The following is an 18,708-nucleotide window of genomic DNA, read 5'->3' on the forward strand; positions in this document are numbered from 1 at the left end:
GCGTTTGCATACAGCAAGTCCAGTGTTCTCTCCTCTCTGGTAGGACAGCTCACATACTGTGTAAATGTGGGCAATGTTGTTGTCATGGTGACATGGTTGAAGTCACCCGAGATAGCTATGAAGGCACTCGGGTGTTTAGTCTGCTGGCGGGCTATGGTGGAGTGAATGACGTCACATGCAGACGTCGGGTTGGCAGAGGGGGGGATGTAAACAGTTCCAATAATGGCAAGTGAAAACTTCCTGGGCAAATAATACGGCCTGAGTCCAACAGCAAACAGTTCAATGTCCGGGCAACAGATACGTTCCTTAATAGAAATATGGTCAGGACTGCACCAGCGGTTATTTACTAGAATGGCAAGCCCCCCTCCTTTGCGCTTACCGCTCTCGGTGCAGTCCCTGTCTTTTCTCAGTAATACATTACTTTTGAGTTTAAGTAACTGAGTTACTAACTGAGTTACTTTTTAATGAAGTAACTAGTAACGGTAACTAGTTACTATTTTTCAGTAACTAGCACAACACTGTGTAACACTGATAAGCAAAGTAGGAGGACTGTTTCCCTGTCAATGTGGCAAGCATATTGATAAAAATCACGGAAGTAATGCATCATCAACAGGGTTTGGGGACAAGGGGTTAATGAGGAAATTAAGGAAAGAGAGAGGATGCCACCTCAGTCAAAACCACCATCATCAAAGTCACTGTCAAGCTGTTTTTAATGTATGACAATATACAGAATAAGCATGTACTCACACATAACTGTAGTTTCCTGTGTGCACATATGTACAGCGAAACATAAAACAGATACATAAACATACCTCGCTGGCTGCACACAACCGAGAGGGAATGAGTCCACTTTGCACAAAAATAAAACTTCAAAATGGGCGAAGCAATATCACTTTTAAATCATTAAACATTCAGGCGGAGTGTAAAAGTTCTGCCACTCTACACTCTACTGTCTTGGGGAGAGGTCTCAGGCCTACCTGACTCAAAATGATGTCAGTCATATAGGCTTTAGCTGTTCAGTACAAATATCAATCAATCATGTCTTTGTCACAAGGAGTGATATAACATAGGACTTGAGTGAAATGTGATCCCATCAGCCCCTTTAACTTGTGCACTGTCATTTATTTCTTTTTGGAACTTCTTACTGTCACAGCCTGCATTCTGCTCATCCTTCTCTCTCTCACCTACTAAATTAAATACTAAAAAGGCTGCACGGTGCTACAACCATCCTGTTTACCGCTGCTGTCCTGGTACGGCAAGCCACTTCCAGCCTCAAGAGAGACCCATCTGCACTCATGGTAGCACCTCATATTCCCATCGTTATACTAGTCTTTATTCACCATAAAGCACACTTCTCCTGTCCTTCCCCTGCCAGAGTCCTCTGCTCTGTCAGATCAGCATATAGAAAAAGAGTCACCTTGTTGAATGGTGCTGTCCAGGATTTAGCCAAGTTTCAGTGAATCAAAGGATATTACAGTTTTTGATATTATGTTGGAAACTGATGCGGCATGGAGAATTAAGGAGGGGCAAGGACAGCTACAGGAGGAAGTTGGAGGAGCGCCTTCAACACAACAACGTAAGAGAGGTGTGGAGAGGCCTGAACACAATCTCTGGCCACAACAACAACAGCGGGAGGAGCCCAGAGTCCGGAGACCGGGGTGGGCGGATGAACTGAACCTGTTTTTCAACAGGTTTGATTCTACTCCCTCTCCCTCCCCCACCCACCAGAGCACAGACCCAGGGCCCTCTCATCCTTTCTGGAAGACCTCCTCCCCCTCCCTCAGGACATCAGGGACATCAGCTGCGCCCTCCCCTCACCTCTTTACCCCACTCCACTTCACACCTCCCTCCCCCCATCTTCCTCAGCTGGAGTCATCCCCCACCCCCCGCTGCAGCCTCTCCATAACAGCTGACCCAGGTGAGGAAGGAGCTCATGAAGATCAAGGCGAGAAAGGCTACTGGTCTGGATGGCATCAGCTCCAGACTGCTGAGGGACTGTGCAGTCCAGCTTTGTCAGGTGGTTCTGCACATCTTAAACCTCAGCCTCAGTCTGGAGAAGGTTCCTGTCCTGTGGAAGACTTCCTGCGTGGTTCCTGTAAGACTGCACACCCCAGGGAGCCCAACCACTTCAGACCTGTAGCCCTGACCTCCCACCTGATGAAGACCATGGAGAGGATTATACTGAACTAAAACTGTACCCCATGCAGTTCGCATATCAGACAGGCATTGGGGTGGATGATGCAGTCATCTAACTGCTCCACCGATCACTGTCTCACCTGGAGAACACCGGAAGTGCTGTGAGAGTCATGTTTTTTTACTTTTCCAGCGCTTTCAATACAATACAGCCATCTTTGCTCAGGGGGAAGCTGGAAAGAGCTGGAGTCGACCGCCACCTGGCTGCGTGGACCATCGACTACCTCACCAGCAGACCACAGTATGTGAGGCTTTGTGACTGTGTGTCTGATGTGGTAGTCTGCAGCACAGGGGCTCCACAGGGGACAGTCCTCGCCCCCTTCCTCTTCACCCTGTACACATCGGACTTCAGATACAACATGGACAGCTGCCACCTCCAGAAGTTCTCTGATGATACAGCCATTTCTGTCCGTGCACTGAGCAACACTGATATCAGACAAAAGCTGGAGCCTGTTATTGTATAAAGTTGCTGTGAGCTGTGAATTTACCACTTCTAGGCAGAGGCCAGAAAACAGCGTTATCTTGGAGCCTGACTAGGCAAAACTTCTCTTCCTCCAGACAGCTGCTTTCGTCTCACTTAGACTCAGCCTGGGTCTGGGTCCACAGCTGCCTGTACCAGAGACCAGTGTGAAAAAGATAAATCCTCACTCTACAGCTAAATCTGGGGACATTTAGCTGCAGAGTGAGGATCAGTGCATACTGATTGACAAATTTAAAAAGAGAGGTAGAATCTTTGACTTGTAGGGGGCAGCCCTACTAAAGGCTACTGTGTTTAAACGTAAAGTAATCATAGCTCCAGCAAACCTGTGAAGGAAAACATTTGGTTACACTTTCTATGAAGACCACACCTATAATGCGTAATGAGGGCATTTATTGTGAATTATAATGCATTTTTATTGCTCTATGATAACACTCTTAAAAACACATAATGCTTCCTAATGCTCTGTACCAGCAGTCATAAAACATTATAGATGTTACTTGAATTATAAGTGTTTTATGGATGCTTTTGACTAGTTATTAACTAGATGTTGACTGATGGGGCTTATAATGCATTATGAACACCTATACTCACCTCAACAGTTAACTGTAGTAAGGACTCATAGTATGTTATAATAGTCAATGCAGTATCATAAGTTATCATTGTATGTGTTAAGTCAAAGGAAGTACATATTGATGTATCTATAATAATGCATGCTTCATCATAACCTTTCATTGTTGGTGCTACATAAAGTGTGATGCATTTTCATACTGTTTAAAAAAAAAATCTATAAGGCTTCATAAGTGATTAATATCTATCATAATCTGGAACCCTTTGAAAATAATCTTTAAAAGACTAAAGACACCCTCTCACATCTAAAGACAATGTGTCATGAGTAACAGGTATTAGTAACAGAATAAGATTTTGCAAAGACCTTGCAGGATCTCTATTTGCAAGATTGTTAGCTTCAAAAAGAAAAAAAAAAGTGGACAGAAATTGCTGCAGCCCCTGAAATCCCTAGTAAGTATGTTATATGCTATAGCTAGGTAGCTAACCACTGTCCACACCCATCCATCCATCCATCCATCCATTACCCTAATTGTAAGCTAACATTAGCTACTTTAATGTTTGCTATTAGCCGACAACAAATCATGCTCAGCTGAAGATTTCTAGCTTCACTCACAACCACAAGTGGGATTTGTGAAGCTAGCAATCTTAAGTTGAAACATAAGGTTAGGTCATAGCCTAAAAGCATACATTCCAGTATCTAATCATCATCATGTGACAGGACATGTTCCACCTGGTCCCGCCTTACTCACTATGATTAGCTGGTACTATTGCGCTGTGATTGACTAGTACTCGCAGGGTTGCCAACTTCGGACAGAGGGCTGGAGTGGCATTTTACCTTGTGATGTAATATCTGCTTGTGCATGCGTGGTCATGAACATACGTGGACACGGCGGCACGTTTTGTTTTGTTTTTTTACCTTAAAAGAGTTAATATGCACATGTGGCAAACGAAAATGAGTGTACGTTTGCATATTTATATCTATAGGCCTAAGCCCCACATATGTCCATAGACATTCAATATTTGTTTTACAATGCAGATCAAGGTCAATTTCATCAATCTCATGGTAGTAACAATCATCTGTTTAAAAAATCCAGTAATATGTCCTGTTCTGAAAAAAAGAAAGATTTCAAGGGGGGTTCATGGGGTTCTCCCCTGAGAAAAGTTTGAAAATTCACGCGGCGAAGTCCTACTTTCATGCAATTTCATACAGAAATAGATAAATTCAAGGACTTTCAATGCCCTGTGTGCATTTATGCATTTCTTTTCTTAAAGGAATTCAGCAGACTCATCTAACAAAAAGTTTTTTTCATCATAAGTGTGTTTTAATTATTCAGAGATTTCTCAAACGTGAGAGAGTGACATTGATGGTGAAATAGTGACAGTCACACCAGATACGTGAGAGCTGGCAACCCTGGCTTAAAGCGCTAAGAATTACGTGCACAGCTCAAATCTTACTGGGTCTGTATAATTTATCATTATTCAAATAAACACAAGAAGTTTGTGCTTTAGAGAAAGGATCAGCACTCAGTGAATAACCTCCTAAGCCCTATGATAAGCTATTATAGCAAGGCTTAACTATACAGACCAGTGAGCAGTGATAACTAACATGTCTTGGGGTCTGCCCATTGATCCGACAGCCCATTATTCCGACAACCCATTGGTCCGACATCCCATTGTTCCGACCATGTTAACCCCATTGTTCCGAAGTCCCGTTGTTCCGAAATCATCATGATGACATGGACCCCATGTCTTTGGGGTCATCAGGTGGGAACCTCCTTTCACCAGTGTTTTGTCTAGTTGGTCCCACGACACCTCCAGGAGGCTAGACAGTGATCTCTGGCGTCCCAGAGACACTCCCCTAATGCCAGGTCTCACTGCTCCCCACACCAACCCAACAACCTCTTTTTCCTTACTTACACATGGCTTTCTCAGCCCAAACAGCACTGCCACCTTCAACAAACCCAGGCCCCGTTTATGCGAGGTACAGGTAGAGACAGTGCCGATACTACTTTTCCTAGTGCATTCACCATAGTCTATTTCACACGCTACATAGCATAACTCCAATATATGCTTAAGTTAAAGGAGATAGAAAAGATAAACTCACAGGCTTTCTCAACAACACTGCCACCTTCAACAAACCCAGGCTCCGTTTATGCAAGCTCCAGGTAGTGACAGTGCCGATACTACCTTTCCCAGCACATTCACCATAGTCTATTTCACACGCTACATAGCATAACTCCAATATAAGCTAAAGTTAAAGGAGATAGAGAAGATAAACTCACAGGATCAGCAAACACACTCACCTTGCAGCATGGTCTCAAACAAAAGGGATTCAAATAGGCCACTCTCACACTTAAATAACCTCCCTCTTCCTAGATTTTCTCCTGCACCTGATCTCAAGGAGTTATGTACCTTGCTTAGTAGTTCCCCCTGCTGGCCCCCAACTGACATTATGCTTAGTAGTTCCCCCTGCTGGCCCCCAACTGACATTATTCCTCCTCATTCAAATCCACTGACTAGATCTAGCTGCTTCATCTGACATTTCCTTCACTGTCTTCCTCAAACTCTGTCCCCGCACTCCAAGTTCCCCCAGGAGCAAGACAGCTTTTCTTGCTATGAATCCCCTACACCCCACTTCCACTGGACAAATCCTAGTTTTCCATCCTCGCTGCTCAGCTTCTGCTCCTAAGTCTGCATACCTAAGCTTTTTTCTTTCATAGGCTTCTTCCACTGAGTCTTCCCAAGGAACTGAAAGCTCAATGAAGTAAACTATCCGTTGACTCACTGACCACAACACTATGCCAGGCCTCTGATTGGTACAAACTATTTCCTGGGGAACAACAAGCTTTCCCCCTAAATCTACTTGCATTTCCCAATCACAAGCACCTTCTCGGCGGCCACACCCTTGCCCCCTTACTAATTTATCACTTCTGTATTTCTCCCCCTCACAGACAAACTGAATTGCTAAACTCCTATTCTTAAAACCTTCTGAATTTACCTGTCTTCAATGCCCGCAGCTAAACTTTTCAACACCTGGTTATGTCACCATGTATATCGGCCTTGTGACAAGCTAACTTTACAGCCTGACAAATATGCTTTAAGGTTGCGGTACCTGAACACAATAGGCATGATGGGTCCCCATTTACCCACAGTTTTAAGAATTGGCTAAGGTCCACGGACTTCTCCTTAGGAATGAGGACACCCCCTGCCCTATGCCATGTTCTTGGGATAATTTGTTTCTCCCAAACTATTCTTAGCTGTTTCCACAAAAATTTAAGGATATCAGGTGCACTTTTATAAACCCTGTAGGGGACTCCATTAGACCCTGGGGCCGAAAAAGCCTTTGCACGCCTGACCACCTCCTGAACTTCCTTCCACCTAGGTGGCCTGACATCCATCTCATGCTCTATCCCTCCTAATGGAGGGATATCCGGTGGAAAACCTAGTATCCTATTCTTCTCTAAATCTGAATATGTATTTCTCAAATATTCTTCAACCTCTAGCCTTGCTGCTTTAAGCTGCCCTCCCCTTTCTTGGCTAAACAATCCTTTAACAAACTTAAAAGGGTCCCTGAAAGAAGCTGTCCTTACATGTTCCTTCTTCCTCCTCTTTTTCCTGAGATGCTCTGCCCTTCTAAGAACTGCAAGTCTGCTTCTCTTGCAGCACATTAATTCCCTCCCTTTATTCTTCTGTAGCCTTTTTCCACTCCTTTCTTAACTGTCTCCTTTCCTTAACTAACTTCTCTATTTCTCTTTGCCGCCTAGACTTACCTGACCCTCTCACCCCTCTTTCTGTCATGCCCCCCAAACCTCTCTACACCATATGAGTAAATTATATCTCCCATCTTTCCTAACTTTTCTATTGCATTTCCTCTAAGCCTGCTTAAGATTACTGCCAAATACCTATTAACTATCTCCAATTCTTTACTGTCATTTGCCATAGGCCATCTAACTCTATCCTTTAGCTCCATGGTTCTCTCTCTGACTGGCATATTGACCTCAGTGTCACATGCATCCCCTCTTACTACCCCCTCCTCCTCCTCCTCCTCAGTGACAGTGTTACTGATATCCTGTGAACTGTGGTTTTCTACCTGTCGCTGGACTTCATCTGACTGACTTGACTGACTTCTTAAGAAGTACTGATCAATGCGGCTACTCTGCCCTTTCTTTGCCACACACTTCTTCTTTCCCTGATGAGTTCTGAGGCCTTTTACTGATGTTACTTTCTGCCAGCCGCAAGGACAAACCTGAAGCATCTTGTTCTCGATTGTGCTACTTTTGTCCTCTACAGATGCGCTCGCCTTGCCCTGAGTGCTGCTAATTCTAGCCCTGGTGGATAGGTCTGTGTCCTTATCCTTCACTGAGTCACAGATCCAGTGCATAGTCATGTCCGTTCCAATGTCTGTTACCATGTAATCCACCAGTGAGTCATTTTCCACCCCAGCTCTGGCTGACTGTTGGGGTATTTTCTCTATGTTGGCTGTAGCTAATTTGGTTGTAGTAAGGCTGCTGGGCCTCGCCACTGCTACCATGGGTTGCCAGCCCATGCTAGCACCTTTGGGGTCTTTTCCCTCCTGTCAGCTGTCTTTCCAAGCAGTCACATGGTCTTTCCCTTGTTGTCAGCTTTCCTATTCACAGCAGTCACTAGCTGGGCTAGTTCTGAATTCAAATAAACTCAAGAAGTTTGTGCTCTAGAGAAAGGATCAGCACTCAGTGAATAACCTCCTAAGCCCTATGATGGCTTAGGAGGTTATTCACTGAGTGCTGATACAGCAAAAAAAATAAAAATACAGCAATTGCACTTTAAATACATACTCCTGGACTAATGTCAGTGGTTAAATGTAAAGTAAATTTACTCAAGTTGATCTCTGTACCCTAAATCGATGCATTGCCCACCAGTATTCTGAACTGGTCCAGATGGGCTTCAAGGACACATACTTTCATGTGGAGGTGGTTCTGTCTGTACAGGTTGTGCAGACCATCCAGGCTACTGTAGGACAACATGGCGGACTCCACTGATGAGAACATGCTTGTTATGTAGATACAAATTGCTTAGTCTGTGACAGGTGGGTGTAGGACTCAAAAGCAGCAACAATGACAGGCAGGATGGTTTGTAATGAACTTAAATGCATCGGTTTAATAAACACAGAGGCCCTCATTTATCAAACGAGCGTAGAAACAGGTGCAGATCTGAGCGCAGGATTCATCTTACGATAGGACACACGTGTGATTTATGAAACGTTCGTATCTGACCAGTCCCAGCGTACGAATGATCAGGCCTTGATAAATGTGGCGGCTGAAATCGATCATCATTAGCATGTCACGCCCTTAAATATCCATGGTTCAGAGGCCTCGCCCTGTGAGGTCGCAACATGGAGAAGAGTCGGCAGTCAGCAGCGTCGCCATTGACAAACAGACTCCGGCTGAGGTTTGAATAAAATTCTCAATAAGTAGCCTATAATCTAATGATGATAATAAAAAAATATATATCTTTTATTCATCCATAGCTTTATAGCCAATGCCTGGTAGTTGATCAAGTCACAATTCTTTACGTTTAGGTCAAGAAAAAGTGGTCAGACTTAAAGCTGGCAACAAAAAGCCCTTAGGCGCAGCAACACGCAGACTGGAGGAGGCCAACCAGACCCCAGCCTGACCCTGACGGGGACCGAGGAAAGAATCTCCTCTCTAATCGGGTCAGAATCTATCTCTGGCATAAGTGGTGGTGGTGGAGACACAGGCGCACTTGTGTCGGAGCCGGTAACTAACAGCCCTCCTTTTGCTTGCATTAGTTAATTTAACCTGACAGTACACTACTGTCCAAACAAATAGGCTTACACGTGTTACACAGGTACACATTTTTTATTGTTTTGTTTAAATGCTGTTTCAGAGCCAGGCACCAGCGGCATGGCGTCCAGGTCCTCTCCCCAGAGCGGTCCCACCAAGCCAGGCAGACGAGCGCGTGCCCTACGCCTCCCGTGCTTGGCCAGTCATCACGGCAGAGGTCCTGGAAAGGCAGACAGAAATATGCCATTTATTGGCTTCAGTTAGCACGCTCGAGACAATTAATAACACGCTAAAATAAATTAACTAGAATCTAAAAAAAAAAAAAAAAAAACCTGAATAAAATGTTTAAATGACTAAACGTTGTCCATTGTCTGTATTGAATATCCCTATACCCTTATAGGCTATACTTGCATTACATTACTGATTAAATAGGCCTACTGTAGAGCACTTACACAACTTTAAAGTATACTTTACATTTTAGAAGTGATGAATGAGGTCCTGTCTCCTCCGTATAGCCCCCAGTAGAGGCTGTACTGGCCACGGTTCCCTGGGCATTGGTTCATTTGGCTGCGCCGGCACATCAAACGGCACTCCACTGTCTAAAGCAATATTGTGCAAAACTGTACAGGCCAAAATGATGTCGCACACCTTTTCTGGGGTATACAGCAGCGTTCCTCCCGCTGGTCCAAGACAGAGCCACCTGCGCTTGAGCAACCCGAAGCAGCGCTCCACCGTGACCCGTGTGTGTGTGTGCGCACTGTTAAACCTGCGCTCCTGCTCTGTGGCAGGGTTTGCCAGCATTTAATCATTAAGTCATTTAATAGCCTACTTATCGAGGAGACACCGGCCCTGCAGTGCGCTGTCCCGCAGCCGTGAGCCCACGCTACTGTTATGGAATATAAATGAGTCGTGCGTCCCCACCCCCGGCCACTTCGCTACCACGTTTAGTGATAGCCTGGCATCACAAATTACCTGTAAGTTAATAGAGTGGTAATTTTTGCGATTGATGAATACGTAATCATTCATGGCTATTTTATTTCATTTTGTTTTATTCGTTTTGGGAATCCTTTTTTAATATACTGAATATGTGGCTGCTTATGCTCAGATGACAAGTTTGAGGTTTGTTTAATAATTATTTTCAAACTCAGCCAGATCTTGCTGTGCTGCACCGCAAATCCACAGTGACTCAAACTTGCGTACACAAGCTGAGACCTGACGTGAGATTTGATTGTACCCTACGCTCACGTCCAAACTGATAAATGCCAAAGTTGGCGTGGAAATGAGCGTACACCCATTATTCTGGCGTACGTTAGTTTGATAAATGAGGGCCAGAGTGAGCAGACAAGTGAAACAAGTGAAAGAGTCAATATCTTGGCTTGGAGCCTTCTGAGAAACAGCCTCTGTCCAGGGATCAAGGCCTGGACCGCTGAAGCCGAAAGAAGGGAAGCAGCCGGCTACTGCTGGATACACACACGCACAGCAAAATGTTCAGTGGTGTGCAACTTTACCATGATAGAGCAGGCAGAAGGCAATGTGAGACTAGCAGGGAATCTGGAACCAGGAGAACACACAAGGGAAGTCAACACACCTAACCTGTGTGGAACTGGCTGTAGGCAGGGTGGCTCTGGCAAAAAGCAGAACAACCGAACAACCAAGTTCATTCTGTGGCACACACAAAGATTGAATCTGCAGCCATACAGTGAGGCAATTCACAGGAAACCACAGGCAGTAGAACAGGTAAACTTACTACAGAGAGCTCAGTGACAGCCTCTCCACACAGTCGTGGGGGAACAGGCAAACAGAAACCAGGGAGCCAGAAGCAGAGCTCTTGGTCAAGGACAGAGGGCTGAGTAGTTTACCGGGGAGCAGACAAAGTAGGAGAGTCAGAGGCAGGCGAGGTCTGCAACGAGGAAGTAGTATGGGAATAAAAGCTGGAAAGTCTTGTATGGGTGTGGCGAAGAACAATCTGGCAATGAGAGTCTGTGAAGCTAGAGTCTTTATAGGGGCAGGGAGTAATGAGCCACAGGTGAGCAGAATTGGCTTGAGGAGGTGGGTATGGTGGGCCGGCAGGAGCAGGAGATGTGTGGACAGGTGGTTGACTTGCAGGTAGGTGGGGTGGAGAGGCGGAAATCTACTGAGTGAACTGAGAGATTGGAATGTATGGCAGGTCAGAAGTGTACATTGTAACATAGTCCAAAGGAACTGAAAACACAGTGATGCTTATCTTCAGGTGATTATAAACTATAAACTTGGCTAACTGGCTATTTAGCCATGTCGCTTCCGTTTTGTTTAAACTTTCTACTTTTCATAAAGTCGAAGTGCTCATCACTGTCACTTTGTGTGAACCAACCAATCACAGCCTGAATAGGACGAAACATTTTAAAGAAGCTGCAGTGCTGCAGCTAACTCTTGAAATGTTGGACTCATTGTTACATGAAATGTAGGAACAATACCTACAAAATTTATAAAAGTCAGTTCTGTATTTCTTAAACTCAACCATATTGTTCAATTGGAATTCATATTATACCAGTGGTATATAGTTATTTGATTGTACATAAAATTGTGAAAAGTATACTAACATTATACTGTAACAAATTCTTTTATTTAATGTTGTACAAATTTATACTCATTACTGAGACTGGTGGACCAGTCTAAGTCAAAAAGTCCAGGGCCGTTTTTCATCCCCAGTCTATCCCTGTGTGTGATGGAACAGTGAGTGATGCCCTGGCTTTTGGACAGTACTTGTGTATTAGTATATTTTATTCTTAACTCTTCTTCCTCATCTTTTCTTGTCCTCAACATACATCTTTCTCTCCTCCCTGTGCTCTTTTATTTCAGGGTATTGGTAGTATTTCATTTCAGAGCTTCCACCAGAGGACGCTGTCTGCCAACTCATCTCGAACTGCCCAGATTACCTGCTATGCTGCTGCTGTTGTCATCATCATACTTGGAATCCCCCCTGCCTTAGTTGGTGCTGTCGCTGCCTCTACAGGTGGGAATTAGGTTTGAGATGACAGACCTTCAATACAGATACTTACATTGTGGACAGAAGTTATAAGTATTGTTGGGTCAAATTATTGATTGTCACTTATCTTGTAATATGAAAGAGAAAACAGAGCTTTCTGGCTAGTTGGCTTCCTAAGTCTACATATGGCCTTTGTACATTACCAAGAGCTAATGTGACACCGCCATAGACTCTATAAAAATAATGGACGTAGCCACTGTGGTGTCATCCACTGGTTTGTGGACTCAAGTGGCCTTGAGTCTTACATTTTGGCCGTCCCCATCTTGGATTTTTTTAGCCATAAGTAACCCGAAGTGACCATATTTAGACAAGATGGTATCTGGGAAGGAGGGAGGGGCGGATTTAACTCATAGACTGTGGTGACAACTCACAGACAACCCATCACTCAAAGTGGCTATGCCTTTAATTTTGCATAACTTTAAGCCTTAAAGGAATTCAAATAGGTGAGTGATGTAAAAAATGCATCCCCCGTACAGCTGTCATCAGTTCTAATTTCTTTGATGAAAACTATGATAAAAATTTTCTATCAATGACCTTTTCTCCATGACGAATATGAGACAATGACGAGCTACAACTATATTTTTAAAATAAAAACTAAGACGAAAAATATGTTTCATTTTTGTTGATGAGACGAGACGTAACAAAAATGTTATGACCTATCAGACACTGAAATCAGAAAAAGGCCATGCTTGTAATTATCTTCTAGCCAGCAAAAACACTCACACCGAAGCAGTGTCAGCCATTGGTACGAATGTGAGCTGTAATTCAGCAGCAAATAATCAGCCATGTGTGTCTGACTGTGGATGGTGGAGCTGATGAATGGATTTATGGAGTTTGTTAGCCAATGAATGGCAGCAAAACAAGCAGACTAAGAGTAAATCTAAAATAGCTGTCAAAATGAACACTGGTTGTCATAAACAGGAAAAATGGCTGTAAACATGTTTAATTCTGCTGTAAATTTGGATAGTTTAACATGGGTGTCAATGGGGATTACTTGCTTTTACTGCAATTTTTGGCACTTCTGTGTTGGCTGTAGCCTTTTTAAGGACATAGTAGAGTCCAGGTTTCTACATAAGTTCCATTTGGGTCTATTGTTCTGGTGAGGAAAAATTACAATCATTTATTTTTATTGTTTCTCTCATCCAGACTGGAACCTGACGCTGTATGGTTCTCCATCTCCATATGTACGTGGTGAGCAAAGTTTGGTCCTGCCCCTGACCCTACAGAACCTCACTCCATCCTATATTTCAATCATTGGAATCGGAGCTGTGGCCGCTGCTGTCATGTCATCTGCAGACTCTGGCCTGTTGTCTGCAACTTCTGTTTTCTCCTCAAATATCTACAAGAACATTCTGCGCAAACAGGTAAGGAGTTTCTCTGAAAATGAGTGTTAGGTGCACAACTGTTGCTAATTAATTAAGTACAAACTTTTCAAATCCAAATCCATCTATTTTGGAAAGCACAGGTAAATGAATGAATAATGAGATGTCTCCTTTTGTATGACTTCATGTCTCTAGGCATCAGACAATGAAATTCAATGGGTAATACGGGTCACAGTGGTGGTAGTGGGTGTGGTTGGGACATCCATAACGTTCTACACCAACAGCCCCCTGGTCCTCTGGATTCTCGGAGCAGATACTGCCTACACCCTCATATTCCCCCATCTGGTTTCTGTGCTCTTCTTTAAAGTGACGAATGGTTACGGTGCCGTGGTGGGTTACATCGTAGGGCTGACTGTAAGGGTTTTGCTGGGGGAGAATTCTGTAGGTCTTCCTGTTGTTCTTCATCTTCCTGGTTGCACACTGGAAGATGGCGTCTACGTCCAAAAGTCTCCTATCAGGACAATCTCCATGTTGTGCGCTTTGGTAACCATCTTAGTTTTTTCTTCGTTGGCTTCATTCATATTCAATCATGACCTGTTGCCTGAGAGGTGGGATATTTTTCACGTAAAGCATAATGTTACTGTGTCACCTGCGGATCCCGTCACACAGAATCTAAACGAAGAAGCAAAAAGTAATGCTGAGTGTGATGAGAACACATATGGAGTTGCCTTGCAGCCAGTTTTGCCGACTGGATCGTAACCAGTTGCCCTTTTTTTCACTTTCTGGCCTGAGTTTTATAATAATCTTACGTAAACATTTAGAAAAATTCCAAGTTGAAGTTGCCTGTATTTTAAGCTGTTAACTGTTGTGAGCATTTACTTTCTTTGTTAGTATTTGTTTGTGGAACCAAGTTACACAAAAGAGAAATCATTTCAAAAACAGTGGATTACTCAAAATAAAGAATGATCCTATTTGCAATAGTTAATAAGTGGAAGCTTATCTCACCTTTCTTAATGTCTTCTGCTCTCTCCTCTCCTGCTCCACAGGGCTTTTGCATAATACTGCAACAGCAATTAAATAGCAAATGGGAATAAATCAGAAAAGAAGCTGTACTAACGTATCTAATGTACATCTGGTTCAAATAAAGGCCTGGTGCCCTCTGCAGTTGAAGGAAATAAACTGCAAACACTGTTGTGCCTAATTCTTTTGAAAGAGCAATGGCCAATGGGAAAACTCCAACACTTAACCAGGGCTTTATTGATCGACCACTGGTGTAACAGTCACTCAGTAAGTCACTCAGTAAGTAATGGACAGCCTCTAGAGTTTATAAAGTTAGCTCTGCTTTTAGCCAGAATAAAGGCTGAGAGAGAAGTTTAAACCCTGCCTACTTTCTCACCCTTGCACACCTGGCCTATCGCTGCTTGAGCAGCTGTACTTGGCAGATTGTCATTTGTGGCAAGTTTAAAAAATTGTTTGTGTGTGTGTGTGTGCGCGCGCACGCATATTTACTGTACATACTGTATCATCTGTCACTATCATTTTAAATCCTGCATGCTGCTATCCATTCAGTATTTATTTATTTGCACTAATAGACAAATAGACTAATAGACAATTTTTATTTTTTATTTTGTGGTTATTGGTGCTTTTATATGGCCTATATTTAGAAAATATTTATAGAAACACCAATTCTTTGACATACTTGTGCACATAATAGTACTGACATACCTTTAGTCAGGCCGACATGCCCAGCTTTTTTGTCCTTGTTCCCAACTGTTATGTCTATTTATGTGTAAAAACAGTGAGAAAAAACCCCAGTAGAAACAAACAAAAAACAGTTAAATTCATTGTATGTGTACACATACTTGGCCAATAAAAAGTGATTCTCCTGAGATAATTCTTGGATGAATCCATTCTGGCCAAATTTCATCAGGCCATGTGGTATTTGTCTAACTTAGTCTCTCGGGGAATGATCACTGCAAGAAACCACTGTTTGTGTCAATATTCATACTTTAATAATCATTTAAGTAAGTTTGATCGTATCTTCCTTCAAACAAATCTGATTTCCATGTGTTGTCTTGTGTTTATTGTGGTGGTGTTTAGTTGTAGTTTAATAAGTAACAAATGTTCATAACGTTAAGGTGGATTTGTTCTATTTATTAACACTTTTTTTTTTTTTTTAGCACAAACTGTCTATTTTGATTATTCTTATTATTATTATTTACCTTGTCTCCTGCTAAGAGTTATGTAATAATTTTCTCAGCCCATAACAGATCATCCCAGTGAGCTAAATTTGCTCTTACATTAGTGTAACATAATCTTTGGAGGGCAGATCAACTTCAGCAGCTGGTCTTGTGCTCTGGTTGGCTCTGTGATTTTAAACAGGGTAGATTCATTTTGCAAAACAACACAGTAGGTAAATTATGACTGTGTTACTGCAGTACAAATCACTTCAGGCCCATGGGCTTAGCTAAATACGCTGAATATTTGATCTAAGCTGTAAAGAGACAGTAGCTGACTTAATGACATGTCTGGAGTTGACCTTTTGTCAGCAGGAGGTTGTCACCATATGCTTCTGACACAGATGAATGGGGTTGTATGCGGCCTAAAAAGGGCGCTGAGTTAAGACATGGGTCAATCTATTTTAGAAAAGGAAGTTTATAGATCTGCATAATAAATTTTGTCAAGAATACCTTACATACATATTTCTTTGTAATGCGACTGGTGTCATAACGTTACCAGGGCTCTGACCCCAGGTTCAGAGACAGAAATAGCTCTCACAGAAAGTGGCGACTAATTCTCAGATGGAGGCATACTAAAGACAGCTGTTATACATTTGGGATATACAAAAAGATATAAATGTACAACCTTAGACCCAGTTGGTGTAATGTCATAGCCAAGTCACAGAAGTAATTTATCTTCTAGTCAAAATGGTCCATGTGCCTTACAAAACAAGAAATCCACCAAGAACTTGTTATAACACAGGATGTAGAGAAGACTCCTCACTCTGTTGGAGTTGTCAGAACTACTTACACATGCAATTGTACAGTGGTGTTACAGAGACACTTTTACCTCTGAGATAATCTTTGGCTGAGCGCAGATACAGGGTTTGTGTTGAAGTCTGTTTCCTCATTGATTTAAGTTGCTTCCTACCTTACCCTAAGACCAAATGTGTCCTTAAAGCCAACCAGTTGTGTTTTTGTGATGCTTAACCTCAACCCAACCTTACCCGAACCAGTTATCTCTAACTGGCACAGACTGGCCAATAGGAAGTTCGAGAAATTTCCTGGTGGGTTGGCCTTGTAATGTGATAAAAAAAAACTCCAGTTCTTTTTTCCCTACCCTGGCAGTACAAACCCTTTGTTAACACCTTATTTTCAAAACAAGATGTAGTCACATGTGTATCCTTATGCTTACTTTGCCAAGTCCGTTAATAGCTCTCCCGTTCAGCTCGATCTGGACCAGTACTTGACAATCAGGGAATGAGACTCAGCTATCAACTATCTTATCCAGAGTTACAGCACGCTTAATGCTACTTAGCGACAGTTAATATGACCTGCCATTTATCAAGCGGCAACTAAAAATGAGACGCTACAACCTAAATGTTTTGCAGACTGAGATTTGCAAATGATAGAGCAAGAACTAAGGATGATTATTATTAGAAATGTATTAATCTCTATAAACAGAGTCAATTATTCAGTCAGTCGATCAATCAATCGATCTTTTATTTGTCACATGGGGCGGCAGTAGCTCAGTCCATAGGGACTTGGGTTGGGAACCGGAGGGTCGCCGGTTCAAGTCCCCGTCCGGACCAAAATATGTATTGTGAACTGGTAGCTGCAGGTGCCAGTTCACCTCCTGGGCACTGCCAAGGTGCCCCTGAGCAAGGCACCGAACCCCCCAACCACTCTGAGCACCTGTCATGGGCAGCCCACTCTGACATCTCTCCACTTAGTGCATGTATAGGTCCAGTTTGTGCATGTGTGTGTTCGGACCTGTGTGTAATTGACAAACAGAGTGAAAAATTGAATTTCCCCTCAGGGATTAATAAAGTATATAAAATTAAATTAAAAAATATAAGGTACACCTTCAGTGACATGTGATCCCTTCAGCTCCTTTAACTTGTGCACTGTAATTCAATCCTTTTTTCAGTCTTCTTACATTGCTGGTTGCTGCTTTATAATTGTCCATGTTTCTGGATGGTTCTGGTAATCCATGGTTCCTAGTTGTGGGATGATTTAACTGCCCACACATCCCAACCTTAACAAGACAGCCACACAGTCAGCCACTCCACTCTGCAGCCGTTTGTTCACGGCGTAACATTACAGCAGCATTCCACAGCAGGATCAGAACAGCACCCCACCATCATACCGGCCTTATTCGCCATAAAGCACACTACTCCTGCCCTTCTCTTGACAGAGTCCTCAGCTCTGTCAGATCGGCATGTAGAAAAAGAGTCATTATGCAGAAGCTGTTGGCAACAGTACAAGATTTTGATGTCAGAAGCTGGTTTCTGTACAATAATATTTGAGCAGACTTTGGTTGCCTACAGGTACATGTGAAGAGCAAAAGTGGCAGAGCACATTGGTCAAAATGCAATATCTGAACCCATTGGCTATCATCTGATGAGGATTAAGCTTTTTATGAACTTTTTTTCTAATTTATCTGCTTTCATATACAGATATCTGTTTACAGGGATTAGCTGAAATGCTGTCTGGACCCGTCTCAAGCTGCTAATCTAACAATAAAGTATGAGCTGCGCACAAAAGAAAAAATCTTGCCCCAGATATCTGCTGGCTACACAGGAATGCCTGAAATATCGTCCGTTCTCCTCAGAGGCTTCTCATCATCAGACGATGGACAGTAGGTTCAGAGACTGGGACTTTGTCGATACTGTTTTCCAAAAGATACTCATCTTTATTGACAAACTTATCATTTCTTTTTTTATTGGTACAAAAATATTATCTAAATACATTTTAGAAAAGAATATATTTATTACAGGATTGTAACTGATTTATATCAATAAATATTTCTAGAGCAACAACAGTTGGTTTGTGAGTGAGGGTCACCGTCTCAGACAAAGCCTATAGGAGCTTTCTCAGTTTTAGATGAACCAAATAATGCTACAGGCTACATACAGTCAGTTGTAGCTTGTTCATATAGCAATTTGCTATGAGCCTAAAGAGCATGCTAGGGGCTAAAACATACAGGTGTTGGAAATGACTGCACACGTAACAGTTGAAAACATCAGTTTTCTGCCAATTTAGGTTTGTTGAACAGGCATTTTGACTCTCCTCAGTGGTCTCTCTTCTCTGCTGCCTGCTCTTTTTTCCTACACAC

General features: G+C 42.8%; 1 protein-coding gene across 4 annotated transcripts in view; it reads left to right on the forward strand.

The window, feature by feature from the left end:
• LOC126390127 (high-affinity choline transporter 1-like) overlaps positions 1-18,708 on the forward strand; it is a 48,201-nt gene that overhangs the window by 14,971 nt on the left and 14,522 nt on the right. For 2 of the 4 annotated variants that reach the window (XM_050044280.1, XM_050044278.1), the window contains exons 6-8: positions 11,863-12,016; positions 13,196-13,413; positions 13,567-17,380. In XM_050044280.1, the coding sequence (XP_049900237.1) occupies positions 11,863-12,016; positions 13,196-13,413; positions 13,567-14,130 (936 nt within the window). In that variant the 3' untranslated portion in view covers positions 14,131-17,380. Of the gene's footprint in view, positions 1-11,862; positions 12,017-13,195; positions 13,414-13,566; positions 17,381-18,708 lie in introns of those variants that run through there. The other 2 variants (XM_050044281.1, XM_050044282.1) reach the window with 1 other exon arrangement.

This window comes from Epinephelus moara, chromosome 5 (genome assembly GCF_006386435.1).
Source record: "Epinephelus moara isolate mb chromosome 5, YSFRI_EMoa_1.0, whole genome shotgun sequence".
NCBI classification, from domain to species: domain Eukaryota; kingdom Metazoa; phylum Chordata; class Actinopteri; order Perciformes; family Serranidae; genus Epinephelus; species Epinephelus moara.